We start from the raw sequence: 21,535 nt of genomic DNA on the forward strand, positions 1-21,535 counted from the left end.
CGGGGGCGGGCAGAGGCGCTCGTGGCTCTGTCCAAGGTCTCCCGAAGTGGCCTCTCCGTCCGAGTGCTGTTCCCGCGCCAGAACGCTTTCGTTTGTCCCTAGGTAACTTAATTTTCTGCTCAGATGTGGGTGTTTTCCTGTTACTCCGCTCGGAAATTTCATCACCGCTTCGATTTAAAAGTGGTAGAGTCAGTTCCCCGATACAGGGAGACAAAAGGCAGAAGACCATTTTTTGTTGCTGTTGCTGTTGAGGGGGTTTTGTCAGTCTGGCAGGTTCTGCAAATGCTGTGCTTCCTTCTTTTGTGCTGTCTTTGCAGAATCGTGGCCTTGCACAGTATAGAGGCCTCTGGGGCAGAAAACTTGGAACTACAGAAAAATTTGTACGTTTTTTTCCCTGGATCTGTTTAACTGTAAAACCTATAAGGTTTAAGTGACGTCTCAGTGGAGGTAATGCAGTTTGTTTTGATGCTAGCAGGGTACAAAACAACTTAGTGGTAGCTTTCATGTCTAAGATAATTGTAGTGTCCTTATGGAAGGAATGAGAGGATGAAAATCATCTGAAACATGCAAGCGTGTATCCTTGTGGCTCCTATACTTGACTGCGATTTGCATGTCAATTCAGTCAGCTGTATGCTTTGGAAGCCTTCAGCAAGGTTCAGAGCTTGCTTCTTTGCACACACACACTTAGTGCAACTGCTCAAAGGACTGGAGTGCTGCAGGCACACTCGGGCCGCCTGGCTGGGAGCGCGCGACAAGGAGGGAAAGGGTATAAGAGCCTTAATCTTGTAGCAGTCCTTTCCATCTTCCCCTTGCCCCGGTAATTTCAGCCTTCTGTTTTGTAAGAAGTGCTGTAAAGAGCTGAGCATTTGTATGGTAAGTAAATCTTCAGGAAAGTAAATGCTTTTTTTTTCCAGGGAAAGCATGCCAAGTTTAGTCCTAGAAACAATCTACACAGCAGAATCATAAATTAATGTATTATCTCACTAGGTAACTTCTTTTTATTTCTAACTCCGTTCCCAGTGCAAGTCAGAATGCATACCGCTTCATGCGTACATCCAGATTTGCACCTTTACTGTCTTCTGAAGTTAAGCTGAGAGGATGGGAGAACAAATAGGATGCCCTAAATACCCGATACAAAGTTAAGCTTCTTCAAGCGTGCAAAAGCCACCTTCTTTTAACTGTTTTTTTAAACTGAGGCTAAAATCATTACTGGGTTTCATCTCTTCTGGCTATCTGTCAAATTTGGCATGTATGCAGGTAGAATGAAACTAAAGTCTCTGTGTAAGTTCTGGATGAAAGAACACCCGCTTGATTAATTTCTGTTTAACTTCTTTAAGAAATTCGCCATTTTAATGATACAGAGCTCTGAATCTTAGCAGTGGTTTTCATTACTATTGAAAAAGAAGTTAATGAACATACTTAATTGAAGTTGCTTAACTTTGTACGGACTAGAGCAGACTTCTAAAAATTATCAAATTAAAAAAAAATCAGTTCCTTCTAGGAATGGAATATGCTAAAATCTGAATTATGTTTTGTATTCACAAGGTAGTGCACAGGACGCAGGAAGAGTCTGAACATAACTTAAGACCATGGCAGCACGCTGGAGAAGAATCCTGATAATATTTGTGGCAGCTCAAGTACTATTTGTGGTAAATACCTTTGAGGAAGAGGATGTACCCGAAGAATGGATTCTTCTTCATGTTGTTCAAGGTCAGATTGGAGCAGGAAACTACAGCTACTTGAGACTGAATCACGAGGGAAAGATAGTACTTCAGATGCGGAGTTTAAAAGGTGATGCGGACTTGTACGTATCTGACATGACACTTCACCCCAGCTTTGACGAGTATGAGTTACAGTCTGTAACTTGTGGCCAAGATGTTGTCCACGTACCCGCACACTTCCGCCGCCCGGTGGGAATAGGGATTTACGGTCATCCCTCTCACCTGGAGAGCGAGTTTGAAATGAAAGTGTACTACGATCGAACAGTTGTACAGTATCCGTTTGGCGAGGCTTCTTACAACCCCGAGGAGATGGAGGCAAACCAGAAATACTCACAGTCCACAGAAGATGAATCTCAGGATGAGGAATCTGTTTTCTGGACTATACTTATTGGAATCTTGAAATTAATACTTGAAATTCTTTTTTAAATTGATACACACTGGACTAAATCACACTTCAGCCTGTGAAATTGAACACGAACGACTTGCTGTAATATTTAATACTCTTTGTTATGTTTCCTGAAGAGGTATTCAGGTTACTTTTCTTAAACCAGAAAGGAAGTGGGGGGAAAAAGCCATATTTAATTTTATATTGTCAATCCTCCCCCTATGTAAAATGAGCAGCAAGCACAGTATTTGCAGTGTTCTTCAGAGATCAGGGTTTAAAAACGGATGTACAGTTGGGATCTTGTTAAATTCACTTTAAACAGGTGCTTAGGAAAATCAATTCAGTATTTTCTATCGGTGTTTTATAAAGAAAAGTAAAATAACAAACTGCTGCACTTCAGTGCCCCCTCTCAATTTAAGAGCATATTTAAAAAGAAAATCTACTCCTTTTCTGAGCAAGTGTCTCCAGTAAAACTAATCAGCAATGGCTTTCGAGTGTATTCAAGTTGAGGAGCCGAGGGTGAAGGAAGGAAAAACCAGTCAATCACCTAAGGGGAGAGATGATCTATATTTTGACTGCTTGTGCTCTACATCAAGACAGCCATCTGTCAAGCAAAGGTCTGTCTAGTCACTCATCACCTCTGCACATCCATGACCTGAATCGAGTGCATGTTACTGCAGGGAGAGTAAGCCTTCAGCTGTTGTTACTTGTCAATACGACATTTTCATTCCTCGTTAAAAGCAGCGCAGCATATAGTATCATGAACTTGAGAGGCGTTTTTACACCTCCCTTTATAGCTTTTTGTGATTGATTTTTTTTTTAGTACACCTTTATGAATAAGTCATTAGCTTGCGAAGAAAATTTCTGCTGAAAAGAATTTGCGGTACATTGTAAGAAGGTCAGGTCATGCCCGCTCTTCCTTGAAAGTTAGTTTTTCCAGGAGTATTTTTTGCTTTGGTTGAGTCTTTCAAAATAACCAGTTGCTATGCAAATAGTGTATATTTAAATTGCTCTGTAACTTTCTTTTCACAGAGCTTACCAATGTGTGCGCTGAAATAAACAAGTACGTTACTATAATTTTATACAAATGGTGCATGTACAATTTAAATTCCATTACCGAAAGCCTTCTCAAATTTTTAAGTGGGAATTTGGCTTGTCTATCTAGACATCTGACAGGACGTGATTAGTCACTTGTATCACAAAAAAAATCATTATATAGCCAAAATTTAAAGTTTATTTGGTAAAAAGAAAAAAAAAAGTGGTATTGTTCCTCTTAAGAGTGGTTGGTTAAATAGCACCAAAGTGTCACTTTAATTTGTGCAGTTAAGTTTTGGACAGCAAGTTTTTGGGGTTTTTTAGCCCTCCTTGCTGTTTTTTCCCCTTCTTCCTCCTCTTCTGGGTACGGGAGGGTCTTTCTGACAACAATCACAAATCCAGCGACCTAAGAAAAGAAAGTTATCAATTATTGGGAAACTACTTTTGTTACTCACTCATCTAGTTACACACCTTTCACCATTCTAATAGGTGCTCATCTATTTGCGGTACTTCCTTTAATATAAACAACCAATCCTTTTCTTTAAAATGTAAGCGTCTTTTCTAAAAGGTATCGAAAGCAGCATACGCAATTCACCCTCCATTGCGGTCTCATGACACGTAACAGCTGGCTACGCTAATCTTCACGGACCTCGAGAAGCGCCAGCAGTGCTAAGGAGGTGGTTGTTAGGAAAGAACTTGACGAACTATGTTTGAGTTTGCGAGTTACATTTTCATGTGAACGACCACAGTTTAAGGTTACGGGCAGTTACTCGGAGCAGAAATGAGTGGCAGTTGGGGAATGTTGCTCTTCTGCCACAGGTACGGGGTCCCATTCCCCAGACCAGTGTTAGTTACTCCAGTGCAGTCAGACAGCAGCAGATTAAACTGCTGGCAGGGGTTCGTCACCAGACCTTGTACTAAAACTCATTTACTGAGGGAACAATAAAGGGTTTTATAAAGCAGAAGCGTTTAACTGTTTATACTACAACAGCTGGAATCGTAAAGGCTGCTTTGGTAATTTTATAGTTTTGAGACATATAATCTATTTTGTTTAGATTCTGTCCTTAGGTCAGCCTGAAACTTAAATCAGCCACAGAACCTGTACTGAAGTGACAGCTAGTGCCAGTGCTTCCCAAAATGGCAGTGTACAGTATATTTGAAGTACTGTAGTTACAGGGAATACTGTCACTGCAGAACTTGCAGCCGCTGAATCCTTACTCATGAACTAACTTACCATGGATTTAGTGCTGCATGAAAAGCAACAGTGCTACCAGTTATTTGTATGGCTGGAGGTTGCTTTACACTGCCTTGCGCTGGCCAGGTGATATGAGTGACCAGGTAATTTAAAGGTACAGGCTGCCTGACATCTAGGTACTTCACTTCCAGCTTTGATGTTTAAGAAAAAAATGGGGAGGAAGGAGTTTAAAAAGGCGTTTACAAATATTAAATTGAGCGTACTTTTTAATATAGAAACTGAAATAATAGCACAAACACTCTATTAATGTGAAAGCTATACTCCAGCAATATGCAGCAATACAGCCTCTTTACCGGTTTCTTTCATGAAAAGAGGTAATTATTCTCAGTATTCTGTGGATATGGAAAAAAACCCCAACCAACCAACCAACCACCTAGTTCTGAGCGAGTCTGTTCAGATTCTATTGTAAAAGCCAATTATATTTCCTATACAGGAATTGCCAGGTTAAACTGTGCACAACCAAATATACAGAAATAAAGCTTATTAAAAAAATTGGGTGCTACAGTCTCAATGCTTTCCTACAGTATTGCTTACTCCTACCCGTCACACTTGCTTTCAACTATTATTTCAAAAGCAATGCATATATTGATTCTGACAGAGAAAGCCCAGGACTCAGAGGAGGGGAGAAGGGAACAATTAACTCTTACTTTATTACCTGAAGGGATAGCATCAAGCCCCACACAAAAAGTGTGATAACCACGGTCACATACGTCACAGAACATCATTTCTTCTTCATGGTGAGGCTGCCCGCATATAATGCATGTTTTACACTCCATACATTGCCAAGGATAAGTCTTAATCATAGCAACAAGCTCCGGGGTCATATCAAGGCAAGAAGGGTGGCCTAGATTAAAACCAATATCATTACTCTTATGTCTGAAATGAAATTTAAAATTAGTTAGACTGTTTGCTTTTACAGAAGCTGAAGCTTAGCTCACCTCCTGCTGAGATCCCACAGTGCACTGAATGTGCTAGTACACCTAACATTAAGCAGAGATGGAGTCTTAACGAAGGACAGAAAAGGCAACTCAACCGTTGGTACGCAAGCGTAGTACACCAGGTATTTCCACAAAAAGATCTGTCAAACACACTCCCTCAGGAATCCGCTTAGTGTATGCAGATACTCACCACTGTTGTCACACTGGGAGCAATGTATAAGAGCTTCAGCTTTTCCTTTCTTGTTGGACTCCTTACCCTTCAGACAAATTCCACATATAGCATTTGGAATGACCTTTGGCTGGAAGGGTAGAAGAGGGCTATAAATTCATTCCAGAAGAATTTACAGGTTTAAAAGGAAATGTCACGTATCTCCTTAACTCTTAAAATTAATGAGCTACCTGTTATGATGTGTGAACCTTAAAACACATGACAGTAACTGACAAGCAGCGGCATTGAAAAAAATCGTAGATTAACTACGTAAAATTTTGCATTTGGCAGACATGGTGAGTTATATGTAAATCAAATTGGAGCAAAAGCATGTACTCGCTTCTTCCTGTGAATTCCTCAGCTAACATTCCCCTCAATGTTAAATTAAATGCGACGCGGCATTAAAAATTTCAGTATTTTTTTCCAATATAGAATACTTCTTTATGAATTGCCATGCAGATTTCCTGTTTATGGAAGAAATGAAATACAATTTTCTATGAGCATGACATTGGTTCCTAAATACAGAAAATTAATTACAAAAGCAATGAACCTGATTTTTGTATCTTTAGTTTCAAAACGCCTGGTTAGCTATGCTGTACACGGCTATCTGTTCTACCATTCTTTCTTGTATCCAGTCATAATCGCTGTAAGAAATACACACCCTCGCATTTAACTGCAGTCTTACGTTCATCACCTTTCTAAGTGATCACCTGGAATGCATTTGGGTCCATGAGATCCATTTAAAAGGCAAGAGAGAAACAGCAGGCTGTTACAACGGGTAACATTTGTGTGCGTATTCTGTGCCCCAACCCAAGAGGTACACCAACGGAGCTTTATCCCGATGAGAACCAAGGAAGAAGTAAGGCATTACGGATCTCAGAAACATTTCAGTAGTTACACTGATGAGCTTTGACCTCTGCGTAATGAAATGAGTGAGAAACGCGGTTTAAAATCAACATAGTACTCACTGATGTTAAATCGACTAGTGCCAGAGCTTTTAAAAAAAAAAATGGTGCTGCAAAGATGCAGCTAGTAGAGGGAGTTCAAGGCATATCCTGTTTTCTAAGGAACTGAACGGCTTGTCAGTAAGCAAGAAGCGTCCCAGTCAACTACCAACCATGTGGGGAGAAGAATGAAGTTTAATTTTAAAATAAATAAAAGTGAAAACAGAACTACAGATATATATATATATATAAAAAAAAACCCCGAGATTTCTTGCAGTACAACTTGTCTTTAAGTGTGTCTATTTCCCCAGCCGTTTTTTTCTAGCACCTAGCAAGGTAATTAATATCTTGACTTGTTTTTAAGTAGTCAGGACGCATTGCTTTAAGTTTTCTGAAGTTTTCAATCTGCTTCTTAAGTTAAAACATGGCTACAGTCTGCTTCAAATTGTCTGGTCTAAAGAGTTTTATTTAAGAAAACAAAACACCGTACCAGATGTTTATAGGCAACTTCCTTCAAAAGATGACAGAGGCATTCATACAGACTTTTTTTTGCTTATTTATTTTAAAAAAAGCAGAGTCAACCTGTTTTATACATAAATATAATAAAACAATAAAAGAAGTCTAACATTCACAAACGTCTCTTTAAAATAATAAATATAATGGGAGCAAAACCACACATAAACTCTTTTACTGTCAACTATTCTATGTGTCCTACATGTATACCTTTATACCCTGCTCCTCCCAACAAAAGTGGCACATGCTTAAACCTCGTCAGTGTTGCAGCATTTACCCTTCCGTTGTTTAGGCTACATTCTAATTTTTTTTTATTGTGTCTTTGTCTATTTCTACGTAAACCAAAATGGGAGCAAAACCACACATAAACTCTTTTACTGTCAACTATTCTATGTGTCCTACATGTATACCTTTATACCCTGCTCCTCCCAACAAAAGTGGCACATGCTTAAACCTCGTCAGTGTTGCAGCATTTACCCTTCCGTTGTTTAGGCTACATTCTAATTTTTTTTTATTGTGTCTTTGTCTATTTCTACGTAAACCAAGCCTTTCTAGAATAGCAAGTGCACTTTTCTAATCAGACTTCTAGTTCGTTATGGATTTGTGTTTTACTGCCTTTAACGTACAGCAGCATACTCCCTTGTACTCCAGCGAAACTAAAGTGAGCTGCTTTTCGGTCACTGTACCTGTGTTAGGGTATGTGCAGTTAACACTCTGATACACATAATTCTAAAGTTAGACACTGATATAGATGCATTTATTAACAATGCTTCCATCTATTCTTACTTCACTAAATTGTGTTTATTAGAAATTGTGCATGTTTGGGGGGGTGAGAATCACAGCCTATTAATAATAAAGTTCCAACAGTATGGAATTATTTTTACAAAAATGGAAAAAAAAAAAAGCAAGACTATTCACATTTCAAATCGGTTCAAGTTCTACCACCACAAATGCCTTTTAGAAACACTATGAAAAAAGTCTATCAAATCCAAATGGGAAGTCTCAATATCCCATCTGATTAGATTAAATTTTGCTTTCTACGTCCTCATCTTATTGGGATGAGGAAGGGAGAGAAAATGAATGCAGGGTCAATATGATGACTGCCTGCTCTGTAAGTTTTCATTTCCACGCTGCTGTGCGGCAGCTCTCGAAGTAGGCATTCCAACTACACCATTTTTATAAGGTCCTATTCTGAATGCAAAGCGTTCCATTTTCATATATAGTGACCCGAAACAGAAGTGTTGTAAAATATAGTTTCTCAATACATTTCAGTTTTATGTGCAAAAAATCTCCTGTACTTTTAACAGTACCCTGTGTGTGCAATTGTAGTAGCCAGTCCTGCAGCAACAAAGACTCGCTACTTGTAACATGACAAAATGTAAAACACACGCTAACCGTTCTTTGTTAAAGAACTGACAATAAAAATGGCTCCATATAAAATACATTATTTCTTTTACTCAAGAATAACTCAGCGGAAATGTGTGAATCCTGTAATACTCATCATGTGGCTATAACTATACATTTGCATGTTGATGCCATAGCAATTATCCTTCAATTTTAACTACATGTAACCAAAAGATTACTGTCCTACAAAAATAGTCAAATATTAGAGAACAATACAGAACAAAAGTATTACAAAGATTTAGAATTCACAGGGACAACATTTTAAATCAGTTAAGCCTTCAGCTCAAAGTGCCTTAACATTTAGGCACATATGGTGTATCATTATCTGGTGTTTTTATAGACTAACAAACGAGAATCTGTCTGTCTTACCAGTTAAAACAGCTCATGTAATTGGGTTTACTGAAAGCGTTTAAACGTTCCCACAAACAAGAAAGCCAATCCTCTCACCCTCCCAACACAACATCACCACTTTTGACTTGTCAACAGCCTGATGGCTGATGCAGGCAGGGTACGCTGACATTGCAAAGATGTGGCACTGTACGTTTACAGTAATACCTTGTTACTAACGCAGTCAGTGATTTTGAACCAGTAATTGCTACGGGAATCCATTTTCAGAGTGCAATTGCTGTAGACTACCATTATTCTTCTACAGTTAGAAGTTCCGAACTTCGCAAGAAGTTCTGCTCCATCAGCCCTCTCTCTGCATTCGTAAGACCGTTAAATAGATTGGACTAATCAATCACTCCGGCATCTCACAGCTAAGTGAAACTTCTGTAAACCAGTGGCACACAATCTCTAACGTCAAGTTAAACAAAGCTAAAAAAAAAATTTCAAGCTCCATCTTTGGATTTCGTGTTTATGGGAATACTGGTATGCATTCTGTGTCTACAACAATTTGCAACGTTACATATAAAAAAATATACATATGGTACCACAGTCTAAATCTCCATAGTTTGCATATTTCTTAGTAAGTTCCTGAAAAGAGAAAACGCAGCTGGAGCTTGCTATCTGTTACAAACTTGTACAGATACTGCATGTAGAGAAAATTTATCAAAGCTGTTCAATTCTTGCTGGAAATTAGCTTCTTAACGTAAGTTAAAGTTTATTTACTGTTAACTTGGTAAATACAGATAGTAAAAATTTATGAATATAAAATGCAAGCCATCAACAGCTCACTTTTGCTGAGACAGTTTCTCAATATGTACGATCTTGTCACTGACAACAATGTTCCTTCTTCCATAACCTCTCTTAACAAGCATTCCCCGTTGCTAAATACTAAACCCTACCTTAACGTAGTGTTCTCCCTCTTTATGGGTCTATTCCTGCTCCCATGTAAGTCAGTGGAAAATTCTCATTCCTTTCAGTGGAACAGGACTAGGCAATAATGTGCTTTAAAAGTGTTACATTATATTCAGACCCTCTCTTAGCATGCAGAATAACAACACCACATAAATAATGCATGTCAAACCCCATTTCTTCTGGAAAGCATTTTTATCTTATTTTTATCTTAATTTTTGAAATTACTATAGAGTAATACTGATGATTTGGGTCTTAGGTTTGGCAATCACTGCTTGCCAGCTGAAATGTCTTAACATCCTCACCAAGTTTTCAGGTTGGATAAAAGCATATTGCCCGCAAACGTTTCTACATAGTATAAACTACATAAAAAGCTGTTTCCCGTATACTGTTAAAGTGGTTACATAGTGTTGCCTATACAACTGTAGTAAGCTTCTTGCCTTCCATCCTACACATCGTAACATCTCAGGATGAAAGACTGTATTTAAAATGAACGTCGTAACAATATGTTCAGCCACATAGCTGCACTTTACAGCACTGATCTCTTGGTATGCTGCCATACTAAATAGTAGGAAAAAAAAAAAATGGATACTGAATGCTAGTTTTGAACCGGCAAGTAATTCTGACTGCTCTGTTAAGGCAGACAGAAAGATGTAGAGTTCCAATGATAAATCCAATGGATTTTTCTGATGTTGCTGCCTGGGAATCTGAGAAGTTAACAGAAACAGAGGCCACTGTATAGCTAGGGTAAAGGAAAGCCCCACATGAAATAAAAGCAAAAAGGAAGTAAGGAAGCAAACAGATGGAGCACACAACAGGAGAGCAGCTAGTGAAGTACAGCGAGCAGAAGTTCCATATTATTGAAAAAACAAATATTTCAGGGAGAGGCTGGTCAGTAAAGAAGTTCAGTCAGGGGCTTTTTTCTTCTACCTTGTACCCAGGAACTGATTTGGATAATACAGAACGTTTGGAACCATCTTTTCTTGGAGTAGCACTTTTGTCTCTTGTTTTTTGTCTTCCCTGAAAAGAATCCTCCTGGTTGTCTGTGGCGCAATCACCTTCAGATACATTGCCAGACGAATTGTCCTATAATAAAAATACCATAGCTATATTTTTTATTTTTTGGATAGACAGACAAGTCTTTCCTACGCCCCTTAGAGCCAGCTAAGGTAAGAGAAGGATACATCTTTCCTTCTGCAAAAGCATGGGGTGCATCACAATCTAGACCACCTTTGCTCATAACCTTCATTACCTATTATTTCTCATGCTACGAGACTGGCATCAGCAATAGCAGTCATGTTTTCCAGGTTGGTTTTGATACCAGAGCGGGGAGCACAACAGTGTAATTCTTTGAACCGTTTTCCTTTAAAAGTCAGCAAGAAATCCACTATATGCAAGATGTTGTTTACAAAGTAAAGGGCCAGCAAAAAATTAAAGGTGCCCTTGCCATGCATTTAAAGTGTACTACCAAATAGCACTGCCTTGAATTAAACATGTGAAGGTTTTTTCTGCCACCCTCGTCTACTATTTTCACCAGGAGCAATCTAAATATTTCATTTGGATTGCAGCAGAAGAATGCCATCAAAGGCAAAACACATTTCAATATTTAACACAGAACCAAACAACAGAATTTATGCTGCAGTTAAAGCATTTTTTTTTTTGAGGAATGAGGAGGCAAGAAAGAGGGGAAGAGATTCAAAGAGGGTGAGAGGTCAGTGTAAGCACAATTAAGAGCAGCAGCACAAGATTTTTCTCAGAAAAGTGTTAATATAGGCCTCCAAAAAGCTCTAGAAGAAAGCAATACAATTAATCACATTTATTACAATAAAAACCAAAAGGCCAAATAACAGCGGTGCCCTACAGTAAAAGGCACTCTGTACAAACATAATAGTAATCAGCCTATGCCCCAGAGCCTACAATCAAAACAGACAAAACAGACACAGTGCAAAGGGAGGAGTATAACACAAAAGCAAAGCAAACCACGTGGCAACAAAAAATGGTATGTGTCACCGTTATTTTAGGGGAAGGGTTATTTAGGACAGGCCCATTAAAACACTACAGAACAGGAAAATTGCTACCTGACTCCAACAACGGGGAGGGTGAAAAAGGAAAAAGCATAAAGCATTATCGTAGGACTCACCAGGGAGATCTGACGAATAGTAGGTAGCCCAAAACTCAGGAAGAGGCCTGACAGCTGCCCACCTTAGCGTTCAACAGATAGCTTTTTCCGAACAATATGCCCCAATGACTAGCAAAGAACCCCTGCTCCCATAGCCAAACCCACTTCACAGGAATCTCATTTTAAGTTTTCCCTACACTTTTCCAACACAAGGACATTTTCCCTTCTGCATTCTGTCACCAAAAAGACTTCTGAACTTCTGTGAAAGGATAGTCTGCTCGGTCCAGTTACTTTTCTTTACCGTTAAGGGGAATGGAAGTCAGTGGAAAAGGGAACTGGGAAGAAATGGTTAAAGACCAACTGTAAAAAAGCTTGAGTGTGATTAAACCAAAATTTTGAGTTGATATTTAGCACGCTAAGTTTATAGGATTTCTTTTTCTCCAAAAAATGCAAGCAGAAAGGGTGTATTAACAGCCATCTCTCCCTTGTTATCCTACAAGCTGACCCATTCCTTTCTTCTTCAGTTATGAGTAGCTTATGAATATTCAAACAAAATAAATGTTTATATGGCAAAATTTAGCATTATATATACCCACCATGTAACATGTTCGTCAATTGAACTAGAAACTGTTAAATGCACCTGTGATTTTACATTCTGTTTCTCCTAAAATTAGGGTTAAACTTCTGGAAAGTGGTTGTCACCAACGCACTACCTACACCAATGTACCAATGGCTCAGTTGTACTCAGGCAGCTCATCTGAAGCTCAGCTGCTCTTGAACACTTAAAACACTATCAAGGTAGGCATGTGAAAGTTTCCCTTAACTTCTAGTAACGGTTAATTTTGCATTTGTGTAAATAGAGAGAACATAAACATCTTTTTAAAGATGTATTGTAAAGCAAAAAACCAGTGCTTTTTACCTTCTCTTTAAGTTGGAATAATGTAACTGTTTCCGTATTGAATACTTCCTGTTTCTACGTCGTAAGAAGGAAAGGTTCTCAGGCTATCAATACCTTTGCTTTAGTGACAGATTCTGTGGGACTTAAACAGCAAAATATGCTGTGACCTGAACTACAGTGTTCATTCCCCTTAGAAACGCTAGCAACTTCCCCTTGGGGAAGGGGGCATAATGAAGAGCTGCGGTTGGGAAGATTCTTCAAGATTTCTTTAAAAAGAATGAAGAAAGGGCCTGGAATTTCAAATATTCGTTTGATTTACTTTAAAAATGGATCAAAACAGAAAACTGGAGAGCAATGTTATAAAATAAAGAGAAGTACTAAAAAAGGGAGTACACTTTTAGTTTATGATTCTCCTCCATTTTGCAAATGTTAAAGATTCTACTAAGAAACTCCTGAAACCAACAAAAGTGAAAGGAAAGGATTTTTTTGTTGAATACTTTCAATTTGTCTCACCGAATTGCCTTTGGGTTTCCGTTTTTCATCACCTCGCCCTTCCTCTGCATCGTCTGAATCCCCATCGCTGTCTAATGCAGGCAGCTCTGGATCCAAAGGAGGTTCATAAAGAGCTGTGTTTAACGGCAAGTAACGAAGTTCATCTGGAGAGTATCTACAGTTAATAAATAAATAAATAAAACTAATTCATGTGTACTTTATGCATAAATATTAAGTCACACAGCATACAAGGACTTCAATGAGAAAGAGTAAGAAAAGCTCCCTTTTTTCAGAAAGGCACATAAAAACATGCAGTTCTGAAAACATAGGAAACACGCTAATTTCTCCTCCCAAATGTGATACCATCTAGTACTTGTCTTCTTTGTATAGCAGATATTTGTGGAACACAGGAATGCACGTTTGCAATGTTCCAAACCTACAGAATCATAAGAGGCCATGGAACCCCTAGAAATTTTTAGCCAATGTACATTACTATGCCCAACAGACTATACACTTTGTTTATAAACGCACGCATGCACAACAATTCTAACCCGGGGCGCAAAAACAGCTAGGGTCCAAAGCAAAGTCAAGAATATAGCTATATACCCGAGTTCCTTGATTATTGAAGGAGAACAAAAATACATACAAAATATAATTTCAGAAGAATGTGAAGATCTAATCACATTGCTTATAGCCAGATACAGCTTAACATGTGTAATCCACTTTTTTTTTTTAATCTTAAATACTAAGAGAAAAGTTAAAGTCCTCTTACTATTAAGGACAAGCATTGTAAGGAGTAGGATATTATTTTCATGCATATTTTAAAAGGTTGTGTCCTTCATTAAGAAGGATAAGCAGTTTCACTTGCGGCTTATAAGTGCAAAATAAACAAGACATCTAGTATTTTTAATTCAATTAATTTAATAAAATTAAAGTCCTTCAAGAATGTCCTGTAACATGCAGATTTGGGGTTGACTGTAGGCACACATGCTGGAATGAGCAAGGTAAGGCACCTGCAGAGAAAGAGCTTCTCTAAAGAAAATGGCGCACGTGTAAGATGAGTACCATCTCTGTTGTACAGATGGTAAGACTTAGGCAACAATTTTCAAATCGGTATGTATTTGTCAAATGGGAGCACGGCACTGGTAAAGTCTTAAATTTGTGTAGACAGTCAAGTACAAATTTTTCATGAAATATAAAGATCCAACTAGCAATACCTTTCTCTCTCACTTACAAATCCAGCATTAAACTTAGCCCACGAGACCAATCAAAAAAATTTTTTTTAATTAAAAACTTTCTAAAAAACTTAAAAAAGGACAGTAAGACTGTCACACGGAAAACAGGTGATCACAAGCCAGCATTATAACATTTTGATACAGCAACATTAATCTTAGCACACGTGCAGAGGCAGACGATAAGTAAACACATGAGGGTGGCAGGAGTGAAATCAATGTCTCCTTTTACCACAGCAAATATTTGAGCAGGCCAAATCTCAGGCACGGCCATACATCAGCAGAGACAGTACTCTTGAAGCCAGTAGTGTTTTGTTGACAAAAGCTGACCGTCACACTATGCATCTATTAGACTAGCAAGTGTCTCAAGCACAAAATTAATGCAAAACCTTACAGTAAATACACTGAAATGTTTTCCATCTGCTAGACGTACAGCAAATACATCAGTGCAACAGAATTGGCAGTTAGGATGCTTTTAAAATACCTTTTGTAGTACTCCTGGAACTGGCCGGGTATGAGAGCCACCGGATAAGGACTAACCTTTGTTCTCTCTGTAGGCAAGATTTTGTATTTTCCTTGAGGCACCTGGATAATCTGTATTGTTTAATACAAAACAATGATGTTTTTGTTTCACATACAAACTTTTGAGCCTTCCTCGCCATCTACCCCCCCCAAATATTTTTTAACCAGCCAGTTTTATTGAGTTGGAACAGCTACCTGAGTTCTGCCATGGGAAATCCAATTCATTAAAAAGGTAAGAGATCCCACTCACAAAATAGTATTACGGATTAAGTCCAATCACTAAGTATCTAGTGAACTGAACGAACACTAGGTAAGACTACCTCTAACAGTATATTATGTAAAATAATTTAAAAATTAAAATCTAACAATTGAAACAGTAAACATTAACTTTTGTGACTGGCATCTTTAGCATGAATTATCATTGTTGGTCCATATTGGTAGACAGTAGCAAGAACACGTCTATCTAATCCTGAAACGAGACTGTACTATAAAAAATCCTATTAATGATATGAATATATGGAAAGGAGAAGCTTACACAGAAGCCTTCTTTCCCTTAGAAAGAAATAAAACTAATTATCCACTGTCTTGTCTCTAACATGGGTCAATACCAGAAAAATGTAAACTTTCCATAATAGACCGCCATGTAATAATTTGCATAGAGAAAATTTTTGCTTTACTGTCTTTACACAAGCAGAACAGTCCTGCTTCAAAATGCCAGCTATTTTTTAATTATTTTTTTTTAAATCAGGCACAGAAGCACAAAGTACATCTAATACAAAAATAATATGACACCTAACAAAAACAAGGGCATAACACTGACAGGCAGCACTCTTAAAGGATGAATAGTTTACTTTTTTACTCCAGGTATTGTTCAGGCAAAGTTTTGGAGGTGTTCCAAAAAAGAATTAGCCATTTATATGAATAGATACAATAGCAACAGAAGCTTCTTAGTAACCTGAACGTCTCTCTCAGTTTTATCCTACTACCAGCAGATTAAAGACACGACAACAAAGTAACACTGAATTTTTTTAAAGCTTCCTGAGACAAATATTTTCAAGTTAAAAAAAAAAAGTTTTCACATTAAAATATTTGAGATTATTATTTTTAGCAGTATTACCCATTTAATAGCAAAACTGTTTAAGTCCCTACATGACTGAAACAAGACTAATCAAAACCCTTGGTAATAAAATAGTTAAAATGGCACCAAAACCAACTTTACTAAAACAAGCAAGGAGCTACCTATTGACATTGATAAGAAATTTAAATCTGCCTACATGTGTCTGTAAATCAAAATAGGCTCTTCTTTCTTCCATCCGCTCTCGGTTTAAGTTGCTGTTGAATTCTGCAGCTTTCTTGGCAGCTTTTTTAATATATTCCGGAACTTTACTGGCTTCTACTTTCTGTGTGTTCTGCTGCTGCATTTGCTGGAATAAAAACAATTTTATTAATTCACATACATTTCACTGTCAGTTTGAGAACAGCCTTTTCTTACACTACGTGCGTTACAGATCTGGTTCACTTATATGCTAGTTACTTACAGAGTACTCCTTATAATGATCTGTTATTCGCTGACGTTCTTTCTCTTGCAGTATAACAGAATACTCAGCATGTTTGGCAGGGTATTCTTTAATCATAAGATCAATTACTTCATCACTACGCAAAGCTGTTAGACCTAAAATAGATAAAAGCAATAATGATGCTATCTGGCAAAACTAACTGTAGGTTATTTATATCCCACAAAGATCAACTCAAGTTTTTGAGCAGCTAAAGACATCAATCTGCTGTGCACAATGCTTCTCTCTCTCTCAAGTAGGAGTGAACTTGTGCTGTTTAGCTTTCAAGGCTGATTAGGAGTTTGCTTCTACCCAAGGAGGCAAGGCTCATTTCTTTTTTTACTTACAGCTACAGACCCCTTCACACTGACTCATCATTGACTGATGTACTTTTTAATTTGAAAAATTATGGTGTTCTTTTTTCTAGAAGGAGAAAAAGGTTCTAAAAGTTAATTTACAACATAGAGTGGATTTTGCTAAGTAATGAGACTAGAGCCAAAATTTATTTTTTTATAATAAATCTGGAATGCTGATACCTCATGGCCAATTTACACAAATAAACCAGTTTTCACTTCAGAATTTACATTTTCAGTTGAGTGATTCAATTCTTCTCTACCAAACTGAATCACATTTTCAGTGTGTCGTATTTTTAATGCCGTAACAAGGGATCTAACAATTTGTTTTCTTACCTAGTGTGCACTGAGTCTCTGTGATAACATTTAGTTCTCTGAGGTAGAGTTTCTCCTTGTGAGATAGATCTCGTCTTTCTAAATCTCCAAAGAAAACAAAAAACAGCAATAAAAACATGCGCAGTTACTCAAACTCCCCCATAAACAGCGTCAAAGTATTTTGACAATTTTATTTCCAGGCAATGAGAGTCTGTATTATACTACTATTCCTACAAACATGATAATTTTATAAATTAATTTTAAATTTAATACACACTGTAGGGACATGGTCATTTTTTCCGAGTACCCTGCCTGTAGTTCTGATTTACAGAAATACTGAAGAAACCTGACACATGAGCTTGGATGCAGAAAACAACTATCAAGCACTGAAGGTACTTTTTTTTTTTCTTTCTTTTAATATGCCTTTTAAAAATAAATTCCATGACAGAAGAACCAGATTTGACAATTCTGAATACTGAAGGCTCAAATCCTAGAACTTCCCCAATTCATTTTTAAAAATTATTCCACAGTGTAGAAATGTTGTCACAATTCAGGAAACAAAATATAGAGATATAGCTATATAGTAAGAAACCTCCAATAAAATACCTAAAAATAAAATTGAGGGCAGTTTTCAAAAAGTACTTGCTGATCTAACCCCCAAATCAGACTTGTTTACATATTTTCAATGGCAATACCAAAAAGTCTTAAATTACTTTGAATTCCATAGGATACATGTTCAATATACCAGTAACAAAAAAAAAAAAAAAAAAAAAACACAACATACATAATTCAGATCTGCTTTTGCCAGGGTCTTTTTTTAACCAGTTGGCTCATGCTACAGTCAGAGAGACACAGATTACATCCAGACTGTAGGAAGACCAAGATTTTTAGAAGAAAAACTTTAAAAATAAATACCTGGATATTTTCTTTTAAAGGAAGTCACACCCAAATATTCACTGACTTGCTCCTGAAGCATATAGTATTCTCCTGTTTCATCTGGTGGCCACTTGTATTCTATCAAGTTTTCAGCAGGAAAATAGCTGTATCTAAGCATAAGAACAATGTTAGAACAAATAAAATAATCCTTAAGAGGGATACTTACATTTTTAGAAATTCAGTAATTCCTATTTATATGTCAATGAACAACATCTATGAAGTTGGACAAGCCCTTTAGAACACTGCATTCTGTTAACCCATTTCAAAGTCACCTTGTTACACCCCACTTCACATACATTTCTCCAAACCAGCATTCATCAATACGCCGAGGGACAGAACATGAAGAAAGGGATATCCATGATAGCAGATAGGACACCAGGAAAAGCAGGTACTACGAGTGTCAAAATTCACTCAAAAAACCCCGTAATATTTTAAAAACATGTAAGCTGTGCTTCTGGATTGTAAATTAGATGCAGCACATTTTGTGTCATTTTAAAATAAAATGTCTTAAAATATGCTGGGAGAAAAAAAGACAGCTAGCTACTCATAGGACATTGCCTCCATTCAGAAAGATATATGAAGAATATACAAGCAAAGAAAGAAGGGCTCATACTTAAGCATATCAAACAATGCAATAAGAGTAGCAATAAAAAAGTGGGAACTGTAAAAAATAATATTACCCAAGGTCCTGACTAGAAGTTTCACAGCTCCGAGAACTGTCCCCTGAGCCCATACGTCGTCTTTTGGATGGCTGGCTGCCGTCATTGGAATTTTCTTCTGTGTCATCCTGAAACGAAAGAGAAGATAAATATTAAAAAAAAATTAAGAGTATTCAGCAGATAATGTAAAAAATCAAAAAATATTGCAAGGCAATCCACAGTTTAATACACCTGAACTACTGAGCTATTTAATAACACTCTTTACAAACAACTCATAGGACAGTTTACGTAGCAAATTATTCTTTGCTATGAACTAGCTGTGTGACACAGTGGCACAGAAGGAGAATTGGGTAGTTTCTCACCTGTTGCGTAGGTGGAGCACTGAATAGACAGAGCTGTGGCTCTGACCATCAAGTTCATCGTTCTTGATGTAAACTACCAATGGGATCAGCACGGCCAGACAGCTGTAGACCCAGCAAACTTCCCTCAGCAGTGACAGTCAGGGACAAGACTAATTCACTTAATCAGGCTAGCTCTCAAAAGCGACAGCAAGGGCAGAGCAAAAGCACCAAGCCCTTGCTGAGAGCTGATGCTTATAAAATCAAGGGAAATATTACCAAAAGCAATACAGGAGTTTATGGGCATACAGTTAAAATAAAAGAAATGGTATACAGTTTACAAAAAGATAAGATTACAGCAAGTAGCAAAGACTTGTCTTTTGTGGGGAAAAAAAAAAAAAAGAGAAAAACTGAAGCTGTATTGCAACAGATACAGAAGACAAATTTCATCTTCAGAACAAGCTATTACAAGGGAACATTCAGAAGTTAACTTACAGGTGTCACTATTCAGATTTCATGAGATCTATATAAAGAAAAGGAATAAACGGTGAAGAAAAAAAAAAAAGTGAGTTCCGTAAAATCTAGCAGACCAATGATTCCATCGGTCTTCTTGTGCTTTTCACTGCTTTGCTGTCTAATAACACTAACTCTTACCCAGTACTCATCATCCACAACTCTCAAAGCGTTTAGTGATCACCCTTGCACGATTACAATTGAGAAAAGAAAGGTAGAAGCGTTCAAGTGAATCACCTATTGCCACCAGTAGTAGAGGCAAGAACAAGATAGCTCTTCAAGTAACTGAAACTCTAAAGTGGAGTAGTATGAAAGAATCACGTTTCATAACTTTTGTGAAAAGTTTAAGAAAGAAGAATTAAGCTGTCAGAAATAAATGGATCAAGCCCACAATTATACTTGCGTATTAAATAATTACAAGAACAATTAATAGGTCTACCTTAGCTAATGTCTTTCATTCTAGTACGTTTAACATATCACGTCACTTGAAATGTCATTAAAAAAAGATTCCAGCAAATGAGAATACATTACTTTTGTTATGTAACTTTTCACAGTACTATAATCAAGACAGGCCACAGGGAAAAACCATTTGCCTCCTGTATTTTTGGTTTATTTCTTGTTTTTTACAATTCTTTACATTTTTTCTCTTTCTTGTGGAGTAGTAAGAGTATCTTTCATACAATAAGAACAAAAACTTAAAAGCAAAACTTAATTAAACTGTGCTTTCTTAACGCAGCTATACTTAAAGAATCAGGTAAGGAGAATCTCCACTAGTACTACTAATAGTACTATTTCCTACTATTGCTGAGAATACCCTGTACATACTTACTTAGACAAACCAAGTAGCAGTCCCCAATCAAAACAGTATCACACTAGAGTATTTTGTGACACGGCTGTCTCATCAGCAGTGCATCCCTACTTCCCACACGGAACATTAATGCACTCCAAACATTTTCAACTACTAGACAAAAACATGAACAGGGCCAAAGCCATGCTTTGCTATACCAAAGCTACCACGAGACTTCAAAACATTTTTAAAAGATAGATCTCAACCTGACAGTTAAGAGGAAGTGCCTTGCATCAGTTTCTCCTTTTGCTTTGAGATTTTCTTTTATTAAATCCGGTATCGTTAAAAAATACAAGTACCCGTACCTCAGGAGAGATGAATGTCCTCTATTTCTATCTTTGCTTTCTTATTTGCTGAAAACTTCAGCAAATTCAGTCACACAGGCTCACAGACTAAAACACTCCAGGAAATGAAACAGTTTGTTGCAGAGGACTTTGCAGAAAAAGTGACGACGTTTGCATTGCAATCTAAGACACACCGTAGTTCAACCACTGTTACTGTACCGAAAATAATAATCAGGGACAGTCTTGTGGCTTTCTGTACATGGAAAGTCAAACATTGCCAAAAAAAGCCCCTTCTTCCCTTGAAAATGCATGTTTCTGTAAAATACCTGTCAGTCCTTACGAAACAAGGTTACATTACAAATTCCTGGTACGTCTATCAATTATAAGATCTACGTAATGATCTTTTATTATGTAACTGGAAAGCCTGAACTACCAAGATGTCTTTCAAAAAGTAACTGCCGATCTACACCCCAGCGCGGGTGCAGAAACGGCAGCAAGTACCTGGTGCCACAGCCCAAGCGGTGCCTGGGAAGAGCGGGTACAATTTAGCAGGCCTAGGCAGAAGAGCCTGCGACTAGACCCAAACTTTGCCGGCTGCGACGCTGGGGCGCTGCCGCGGTACGGAATGCCGCGCCGCACCCGGGAAGGCGCGTAAGGACTTTTAGGAAGGAGGACGGCCCCCGGGCACCCAGCGGGGCCTCGCCCCCCCAGTCCCGGACCCGCACCCGAAGTTCGGCCCGGGGCGGGGCAGGGCGCCAACCCCCCCCCAAGAGGC

General features: G+C 37.9%; 2 protein-coding genes across 6 annotated transcripts; one reads left to right on the forward strand and one right to left on the reverse strand.

The window, feature by feature from the left end:
• The first annotated feature begins 51 nt into the window (after positions 1–51).
• CUNH6orf120 (chromosome unknown C6orf120 homolog) lies at positions 52–2,378 on the forward strand. Of its 3 annotated transcripts, none has more exons than XM_009281760.1 (2): positions 52–102; positions 1,546–2,378. In XM_009281760.1, exon 2 carries the CDS (start codon positions 1,590–1,592, stop codon positions 2,145–2,147), a length of 558 nt encoding a protein of 185 aa, XP_009280035.1. In that variant the 5' UTR covers positions 52–102; positions 1,546–1,589; the 3' UTR covers positions 2,148–2,378. The 3 variants fall into 3 exon arrangements, with proteins under 3 accessions (XP_009280035.1, XP_009280036.1, XP_009280034.1); XM_009281761.2 differs by lacking the exon at positions 52–102 and adding an exon at positions 353–447; XM_009281759.1 differs by lacking the exon at positions 52–102 and adding an exon at positions 796–873.
• A 946-nt stretch (positions 2,379–3,324) lies between these two features.
• Positions 3,325–18,902, reverse strand: PHF10 (PHD finger protein 10). Of its 3 annotated transcripts, XM_009281763.2 has the most exons (11): positions 18,800–18,902; positions 18,099–18,229; positions 17,205–17,288; positions 16,501–16,634; positions 16,237–16,386; positions 14,925–15,034; positions 13,230–13,383; positions 10,630–10,785; positions 5,525–5,633; positions 5,052–5,240; positions 3,444–3,547 (listed from the first exon to the last, which is right to left on the reverse strand). In XM_009281763.2, the coding sequence occupies exons 1-11, from the start codon at positions 18,850–18,852 to the stop codon at positions 3,462–3,464; spliced, it is 1,356 nt and encodes a 451-aa protein (XP_009280038.1). In that variant the 5' UTR covers positions 18,853–18,902; the 3' UTR covers positions 3,444–3,461. The 3 variants fall into 3 exon arrangements, with proteins under 3 accessions (XP_019328262.1, XP_009280037.1, XP_009280038.1); XM_019472717.1 differs by lacking the exon at positions 10,630–10,785 and having other exon boundaries at positions 3,325–3,547; positions 17,205–17,282; XM_009281762.1 differs by lacking the exon at positions 10,630–10,785 and having other exon boundaries at positions 3,325–3,547.
• Between the last annotated feature and the right edge of the window lie 2,633 nt (positions 18,903–21,535).

Source organism: Aptenodytes forsteri, unplaced genomic scaffold (assembly GCF_000699145.1).
Source record: "Aptenodytes forsteri isolate BGI_AS27 unplaced genomic scaffold, ASM69914v1 Scaffold132, whole genome shotgun sequence".
NCBI classification, from domain to species: domain Eukaryota; kingdom Metazoa; phylum Chordata; class Aves; order Sphenisciformes; family Spheniscidae; genus Aptenodytes; species Aptenodytes forsteri.